The sequence below is a fragment of the Erythrolamprus reginae genome, chromosome 1 (genome assembly GCF_031021105.1).
Source record: "Erythrolamprus reginae isolate rEryReg1 chromosome 1, rEryReg1.hap1, whole genome shotgun sequence".
NCBI lineage: Eukaryota > Metazoa > Chordata > Lepidosauria > Squamata > Dipsadidae > Erythrolamprus > Erythrolamprus reginae.
This window is the reverse complement of record NC_091950.1, coordinates 74,012,854-74,022,560: the sequence shown is the minus strand read 5'-3', so window position 1 is coordinate 74,022,560 and position 9,707 is coordinate 74,012,854. Positions and strand designations below refer to the sequence as shown.

Sequence of the window (9,707 nt, the reverse complement as noted above, 5' to 3'; positions counted from 1 at the left end):
ATCACTGTAAGATGGAGAAATCCTATCAATTTATAAGAATCAGTATTTTTTTCTTTTATGTTTGTCTTTCTGCATGGATTTCAAAGCTACTCTATATAAATATCAATATGCTTCATCTACATAGGCCTTTAGGTGACACAGAAAACCCACACCGCTATCTTATAAAGTTTTCATTTCACTTTTCTTACTTTAATGAGGTGATAATTTGCCTTATTCAATGTGATTTTAGTGCTGGTACTCGTTGGTGTTGTTATGAAAATATCCAGAGTTCAACAATGCTTCAAATATACAGCACATAGATCAAGGTGGTTTCCAGATTTCTTTTCTGATGGTTCATGCAATGATGCACTTCACGGGCATGAAAACACAGCTCCTGCACATGGGCAGAAGCAAAAAACAAGATGGCATCACCTATGGTGCTGCCGAGAGAGACAGTTCAGGGCACAGCAGGTCTGGGTTGCTGTTGATTCCAGTGACCCAGGCAGCCAAGTTACTACTGCTTCTACAGAACCAGTCCTAACAATCCATTTATGACATAGATACATTTTAAGGTTGCCTTTTATCCAGTGCTGAACAAACTTCTAACTTAGAGCATGAAGCTTTTTAGCGAAGCAATATGGATCATTCAATCCATTTAGCTACCAGAAATAACAGTGCATTAGGTAGATGGCATAAATGCCTGAACACTCCTGCTGAATGGTTGCTTTGTATTTAATATTATATACAGTAGCTGGGACTGTATCTCAGTAAACATTTGTTACCTTTGTTGGGAAAAGCTCCCCCCTTTTAGAAAGTCTTTAATGATGTTTTAATTATTTATCTGACTTCTTTCTGCAAGACCTTGAATCTTTTTAAAAAAAGTGTCCATAAGTCAGCATGAAGGCCCGGCCAGTTTCCTGCCATTCCCCCTTTAATCCCAGCCATCTCGGGCTTTTCTGGGCTGCCAGAGGAGCCTTTCAGTGGTGTTTAAGGAGGCTTTAGCAGCCCAGAGTGAATGGGGCGTTTTCATTTCTCTGGGCGCTTGGAGAGGGAATAAACCACTTCGCTGTGGTGACTTCCTCGCGCTGCCTCCCATGCACCCGGCGCGAGGTTGCCTCCTGGAGAATCTGGGATGGAAAGGCAAAAGGGGGCGCTCACCTCACCTTCTTCCTTCAGCAGCGACTGTCCTCCTCCTCTTCTTCTTCCTCCTCCCCCCACCCAAATTCCGAGCTTTTATTTCTTTCCTAGTGGGTTTGCACGCATTATTTGCTTTTACATTGATTCCTATGGGAAAAATTGCTTCAACTTAAGAACGTTTCTACTTAAGAACCTGGTCACGGAATGAATTAAGTTCTTAAGTAGAGGTACCATTGTATATTGTTTGATATGCTGTGAGCCGCCCCGAGTCCTCAGAGAGGGGAGACATACAAATCCAATAAATAAATAAATAAATAAATAAATAAGTGAGTGAGTGAGTGAGTGAGATTATGGGGAGGAAAGTTCACCTTCTTTCTTTTTTATCATAAGAATAAATGTTGCCTGATCTACATAATTAAGTTCAGTGTAGATTATTTAGCAAGGTGCAGGTGTACTTCAGCTTAGTTTTCCTTCTGTTCTCCCTGCTTGTGTGCCTCCCACTCCCAACCCCTCCAATCGGCGCAGAAGGATACCATGATCGATGGTATCGAAAGCCGCTGAGAGGTCAAGAAGCACCAGGACAGAGGATAAACCCCTGTCCCAGGACCACCAGAGATCATCCATCAGCGCGATCAAAGCAGTTTCCGTGCTGTAGCTGGGTCTGAATCCTAACTGTTGAGGGCCTAGATAATAAATGAAATCATTTTTTTTTAAAGTGATTGGTTTAAAACTACTTATATCAATTATATTTGCTTCAGCATTGATATCTCTTACCAATAATGTTTGTCCGTGATCTCAGGCAGAGAAAAATCCTTTCAATCATTTATCAGCTTAACTTTCTTATTGGAGGTGCTACTGATTAACCTGGGATATTTGATGGAGCAGTTGTAGCTTTGGTTACAGCTTATAGTTGTAAGAAGCAAGAGGCTTTTCTTGCTAAAGCTTCATGACCATTTTTCATAATTACAACCTTTGTAGCATCTCCACGATCATATGATCAAAATGGCCACTGGTTCATACTTTATGATCACTGCTGTGTTCCAAGGCCACATGATCCCCTTTTGCAACTTTTTTGACAAGCAAAATCAGTGAGGAATCCAGATTCACTAAACAGCCATCTTACTAACTGAGTAGCGGCAGTGATTCACTTTAAAACTCTGGCCAGAAATGTCATATAACAGGGGGAAACTTGCTTAAACAAATGTCTTACTTAACAACAGAAATGTTGAGCTCAGTTGTGGTCATAAGTTAAGGACTATCTGTACAAACATTTGAATATTGTATTTTGATTCTTTAATTCCTTAGATTTCTTACATTTTTCCAGGTATAAAGTTTTTTTATTTCTTACATTTTTCAATGTCCACATAAGTGATAATGGTTATTAATTATTGATTAATACTTGTTAATTGAATTTAGCTTTCATTAACCCTTTCCCCCCCTGCTAATTTCTACTTTTTATAAAAGTATACAGTATATATAAAGTTTCAAGTATGTAAGTAAACCCTAAATAACATAGTTTCAGAAACTGGGGGCTGTTGGTTGATTGATTATGATTAATAAACCATCATTTGTGGAATTCCATAGTTGCTGTCCATCATCCTAATCGTAAGAAGCAAAACTTAATCACACTAAGTCTATTTTGCTGTGAAATGTCTGACACATACAAGTGACAATTATTTAGATTTGAATTTGAGTCTGCTTAGACAGAATTTTAATTTGGTTGGTTGCAAACAAGTTTGTCCTGCTTCCAGTGCTTTTAACCAACAGGCAGTATTCAATATATGTATAAAACATGCAGTATTTCAATTGTTATGAACAGGTGGATGTTTTATTCCAAGTTCTGGGTTAGTTTTTTTTTTTTTAACCATTTGCCCATTTCCTCTTCCATATGTGCAGCTGCTTTGACAAGAAGCATGATCTAGAACTTCAGTCATCAGCCATGGAAGTAGCACTTTCCCCCATCCTTCCACAAGAACTGAATGCTGTCCCTCCCGATGTATCCCCCATGATCATCAACACGACTCCTACAACTGAACAAGATGGTAGGGAAGATTTTGATCCGGAGCAACAATATGAAAAGCCTCCCCCACTCCACACAGTTGCAGACTGGAAGATTGTTCTCCACTTGCCTGAGATTGAGACCTGGCTTCGGATGACATCAGAAAGAGTCCGGGATTTGACTTACTCTGTGCAGCAGGATATGGACAGCAAACACGTGGATGTCCATTTGGTACAACTGAAAGTAAGATTAAATGCTGCTCTCTGCTGGCTGTCTTTCCGAAATGCTGCTTGGTTGTGACAGAGATTGCAGGCTGAGAGGAGGGAAATGTCTGAGAGTAGCTGTTTCATTGTTTAATTTTGTTTATTTCTGTATTAACTATATTTACACACTGTGAATTTAAAACTGATAATTAGAACATTCACAATACAAATAATGTGAAACCATCCATTGATAATACAGTACATTAGGTGAATTAAACTTGCAGCAATTGACAGAATAGTAACAATCAATCTTATGACAATCATAACAGGAAAAATAATAAAGATGGCAAAATTATCATAGAAACATAGAAGTCTGACTGCAGAAAAAGACCTCATGGTCCATCTAGTCTGCCCTTATACTATTTTCTGTATTTTATCTTAGGATGGATATATGTTTATCCCTGGCATGTTTAAATTCAGTTACTGTGGATTTACCAACCACGTCTGCTGGAAGTTTGTTCCAAGGATCTACTACTCTTTCAGTAAAATAATATTTTCTCATGTTGCTTTTGATCTTTCCCCCAACTAACTTCAGATTGTGTCCCCTTGTTCTTGTGTTCACTTTCCTATTAAAAATACTTCCCTCCCGGACCTTAACCCTTTAATATATTTAAATGTTTCGATCATGTCCCCCCTTTTCCTTCTGTCCTTCAGACTATACAGATTGAGTTCATTAAGTCTTTCCTGATACGTTTTATGCTTAAGACCTTCCACCATTCTTGTAGCCCGTCTTTGGACCCGTTCAATTTTGTCAATATCTTTTTGTAGGTGAGGTCTCCAGAACTGAACACAGTATTCCAAATGTGGTCTCACTAGCATTCTATATTCTATATAGATTCTATAGATCATTATCATCATCACCACCACCAAATACTGTTTGGAAGAATTTCACCTGACATTAGGAAAAAAGCCAATTCATTTGTAAGGGGAAAGGCCTGTTCCATAGAATTGGACCATATAATCATGAAATAATTCCTCTAGTCTTGCCTCCCTCCCCTCCTTCCCTCCCCCCCCCTCTCTTTCTCTATTTCTCTCTCTCTCATACACACACATTACGGAAGTATGGAAGCAACCAGTATCTCCTTCTGGGATGATTGTATACAGTTCATCTTTTTCTGCAGCAACTATTGTACAATCTTATCAATTGCTTTTCTTATTCATTAAACATATTTATATGATTTATTTCCCCATTCACAACAGTGACTCTGGAAGGTATACAGCTATAAATAATCACAATTTTAAACCCCAACCCCTCTTCTTCTCCCATGGCAGAGATGGGCCTTTTTCTTGGTCCCAACAGATGTATTTTCTTAACAGATGCAGGGACCTGCTCTGGTGAGGCAGAGGCAATCCTTCACACAAGCTGGCTCCAACCTATGTAGGACTTTAAAGGTGATCGCCAGCACCTTGAATTGTATCCAAAAGCAAATTGGCAACCAATGTAGCTCCTACAAAAGAGATGATACATACACAAATTCAGGCTTGCGCAAAACTATGCATACTGCTGCATTTTGAGTGACTGAAGCTTTATAGATACTCTTCAAGGGCAGCCCCATGTAAGGAACATTACAATAGTCCAAATAGGAGATGACCAGGTCATGAATGAGTGTGAGAAAGTGTGATAGGATGGGCAACAGAGTTTTTCCAGAGAAAACAGTCCCAAGATGATTGGAGGATTGGAGGTGGGGGCAGGAACTGATTCTAACTTACCTTGTTGTCGTTTCGCTTCCTCCCGCACTGTGTGGCTGTGCCACATGGTCGCATGCGCACTCACGCACAGTGGCAACCATTTTTTTTGTTCAAAAAATTAAATTTGAAAAATAATTTTTCAAAAATTTTTTGAAGCCAAAAACAAGATGGTAATGCATGCACAGTGCCGGGAACTTGGCTTCTGCACATGTGCAGAAGAAAAAAAACCTGGGAAAAAATAAAAAATATCCCCCCAAAATAAATTTAAAAATCCCCAAAAAAGATGGCTGCCCACAGACCGGCACTGACCAAACCAGTTCCGTGAAGTCAACATGACATCACCAGTGGTCACTACCAGTTCAGGAGAACTGGTATAAACCAAGAGGAACCCACCTCTGGGTGGGGGAAGAGATTCAGGATAGCCATTTCTTAGAATCTCTCTTGATACATCTATTAGGTTTAGATGTTTATACCTTTAGTTTGGCAAGATTCTGTTCATTACTGTGTTTCCACGAAAATAAGAGCCTAATTTATATATTTTTTGAACCCTGAAATAAGCGCTTGGCCTTACTGCCATGGACTCAAAATCCCGATTGGGCTTATTATCAGGGGTTGTTTTTGTTGAGTTCTTATACTAAAGAGTCACAGTTTTAGTGACAACAGCTCTTTATTAGTGTAAGTAAAACTCCAGCAATGGGACAGCGGCGGCTCTCCTTTAAATAGAGGGTTGCCGGCTAGAAGAACCAATCAGTGCTCTTTATTCTCCCACTCTGCAGAGCGGACCTGAGTGGAAGCAATTTGCTAACTTGCAAATCCTAATACATAATAGTCTTATTTTGTGGAAAACAGGGTAGGGGTAAGCAAGGACTGGACTTGATAGGACTTTGCTGTGTCATCTCTGGGCTTGGGCCTGACAGAAAGGCCTGTTGGTCTAGGAATGGGTATAACTGATGCATAACAAGCATTGTGCAAATACCCCCCTGACATACCAGTCACCCAGTCATCAATCAGGAGTCACAGATTCAGGAGAACCCCTGATTATGCACCAGGCCTGTCTCGGGGGCAGTGCAACCCCAAAGATGATAAGTCCCCAAAATTATATGGCAAAACATCACTCCAAGTGTATTATCTAATTATGTCTGCTTAGTTGTAATTCCCCCCTCCCCCCAAATCCAATTTGATGATGCTGGATCAGAACCAGAAGATGCCCAACAGTCCCACAGTTTATGTATTACCCACCACACTGACTTATCTTCTGCCTGACTCCCTATCATTTTTATTCCTTGTTTAATAGGCAGTTTGCAACTGTGGTTTTGTAGTTTCATCACCTTGGGTATTTCTAGTGCTCCAAGCTTCTAGCATGAACCTTCAATCTTGTATTCATGAATACTTGCCAGACTGAGGGACAAACAGATGTTCCTTAAAAGAGCTTTGACCTATCTGCCACATTCAAGACAAAAGTACACATTAAGTTAAATAACACTTTCAAAGCCTGCTCAGAGCTGCCACTTTTAGGATAGACCAACACATTTTAATAGCACCCTGTCTACTAGAAAGGGTGTTTGAAAAGTCCACAATTGCACTCATTTTATTTCAAGAAAAAACCTAACTTTGCAGTTAGTACCCTGTTTGAAAAGTCCACAATTGCATTCATTTTATTTCAAGAAAAAACCTAACTTTGAAGTTGCTGCCTTTGAGCAGTCAAAAGAGGACATTGGATAGCAGATTGTCTTCTGTTCCTACCTAGGAGACCAGAACAGATTATATATATTTTTTATTTTTTTTAAAAGAATGTCCCTCATCTTTTGAGATCATTCATTTCTGCAGGGGAAGAATAGATGGTAGCATTAAGCCAGTGTTTTTCAACCAGTGTGCTGTGGCACACTAGTGTGCCGCGAGACATGGTCAGGTGTGCCGCGAAGCTCAGAGAGAGAAAGAAAGCAAGAGAGAGAGAAAAAAAGAGAAAGCAAGAGAGAGAAAGAAAGCAAGAGAGAGAAAGAGCGAGTGAGCGAGAAAGAGAACAAGAGAAAGAAAGCAAGAGACAGAGCAAGAGAGAGAAAGCAAGAGAGAGAAAGAAAGCAAGAGAGAGAGAGAGAGAAAGAGAGGGAGGGAAGGAGAGAGAGAAAAAGACAGAGGTAGGAAAGGAGGGAGAGAAAGAGAGCAAAAAAGGGAGGAAGGAAGGAAGAGAAAGAAAGAGGGATGGAGAGAGAGAAAGAAAGAGGAAGGAAGGGAGAGAGAGAGAATTTTTTTCTCCAAACTTTTTTTAGCCCCCCCCCCCCCCCCGCCCTGCTCAATGTGCCCCGGGGTTTTGTAAATGTAAAAAATGTGCCGTGGCTCAAAAAAGGTTGAAAATCACTGCATTAAGCAATGCAAAGGACTAAAACATGATGAATTATCATCAGAATTAGATGCTGTCCACTGCTTTTATCTCTTCTAGATATATAGTTAACGAAGAAGAAATATGAAAACATTTGGACAGGACATTGATTGAGTGGAATGACTAGGGTTTAAGAATGAAACATTTTTCTACGTTAACTAATGGAAACACTTGGTTATGTGTTACTGTCATAATAGCTGATGGCAGGAATTTTGCTACACTGAGTTAGAGCAGTTGCTCTCTACAGGTCCTTGAGTTGACAAATAACAACAATGGCATGACATTTACTGTCCCCATTTTCAATCCCTGTCCAGTCTCTGTTGCTTTTGTTCCGAGCCTTGGTGGAATGAGATTATCTGGATTATACATAGACGGTATGTCTATAACTGAATTGGTTGTTTAGCCCATTTCCAGATAGTGGGATAATTATCTGCTAATCATAGTAATACATCGATAATGTGGAGGATGTTAGACTGTAGCACAGTTTCCATTGTCTCTTGCCTTCTTCCTTTCTGGAGATTGTCCAGAGCTGGATTCTGTAGATTTGGATAGAGCTTGAGTGAAAAGAATCAAATCAAAAATTCTCTCCTCTCCGCTCCTCTCCGCTCCTCTCCGCTCCTCTCCGCTCCTCTCCGCTCCTCTCTGCTCCTCAACTCCCCACCACTCCTAACTAATTTGAAGATTTCATTAAGATTACTTAAGCAGGCAGTAGGAGAGAAAGTGAAATGATCTCATTATTTTACTGTCTGGGATAAAATAGGATTATAAATGATTGCTCTAAGATATTTAATGATTTCACTGTCTGTCCTATTAAAATTCTAATATATATAGCATATACTGTACATACATAACTACAATAGATTTTTATGCTTAAATTTTATCTGTGTGGCAAAGGCTTTGAAAGAAAGTAAACTAAGCATAATTCTGCTGTCTTATTTAAAAATTAGTTGTATGATACTGAAAAAAGGCAATGAAGGATTAAACATGTTTTTATGTCTTAAAATGTAGGAACCATGTACATGGGAATTTAAATATATGCTTAATATTCTAATTGCTTTATAATATTCTTAGTTGCAAATCTCTGAAATCATTCCTTCTGATATTTAATAGGACTGTATACAAATGATGTCTTCATATTTATTGATCGTTTTGCTATAGGAACTGAAGTCAGCACAGTGCAAAATGATGAACTCGCAACCAAGCTGTATAAATGTTAGAAAGAAAAAAAGGGAGGAAAAAAAATCACCCAAGTGGTGACAGTGGGTTAGCAGTGGCAAATAGAGAGTTAGACTGTCATATTAATCAACATTGAACAAGTGAGAAATGAATTATGGGCATCCAATATTAAGCATTAAATAGAGAACTGGAATTGCCTTGCAAATCTGTAAACGAATTCACACAAAGAGCAAATGAATTTATGCAAGCCAAATTTAGGAACTATCTTTGCATTAGCTATAACCTGAGGGTTTCTTTTTAAATCTATTCATTTCTCAAGTAATGTCAATGAACTTTCTGGACCTGCTACATCTCATTTTCTCATGTTTGCTTGTGTTACTTTGGAAACTGTTCTGGGAAGCCTTCTCAGACAGAGGTGTGGCGTAATTTGTTGGCTGAATTATATTCAGTGGGATTAATGTCAAGGAAAGCAATCCCAGAAGCCTCATTGCATTGTTTCCTAAAAATGCCCCATAGATGCTTTAATGCAGTGTTGTGGAATTTTGTTTGGATTAGTGATCAGCTTCATCTATGGGTGTCATGTTGACGATCCGATTCTAAAAGGACAATAATAAGCATGCAGGCTGGGTTAAAAACTAATTGTGATTTAATTAAGCTTAAACTAATTTTAAAACAGCAAGATATTTAATTACTTTCCCTTCTTTCATATTAAGGTTGGCAATTTGATGGCAGCTTTTGGAAAGATTCCAGGGGCTGCATGGAGCCTCAGAGGCTAAGGTTGTATACCTCTGCCAAATATGAACACAAAGAAGTATCTATTCTATCTAAGGTCAGATTTTCCCTAAGGACACAAAGAAATCTTTGAGTGATTATATTTCTGTCCAATAGCTAAAACATTTTTATTACCTTGAAAATTGTTCTGTGAAAATTTAAGAAGTAAAAAAGGATAAACATGCCAAAAAAATCAGGCAACAGTTTTTAAACAATTTCATATTTAGAGTTGATTTTCTGAAAGCAACCTTGTTGTACCATTACATTTTAATAATTCTCCCCTACATTACCACATAGTCTAATTGCTATTTATAAA

At 38.8% G+C, this 9,707-nt stretch overlaps 1 protein-coding gene across 1 annotated transcript in view; it reads left to right on the top strand.

Moving 5' to 3' along the window:
• The first annotated feature begins 3,055 nt into the window (after positions 1-3,055).
• Positions 3,056-9,707, top strand: part of AKAP6 (A-kinase anchoring protein 6) — a 271,172-nt gene continuing 264,520 nt past the window's right edge. Inside the window, exon 1 of the mRNA XM_070734077.1 lies at positions 3,056-3,358. Coding sequence (XP_070590178.1) covers positions 3,056-3,358 — 303 coding nt within the window. The remainder of the gene's footprint in view (positions 3,359-9,707) is intronic.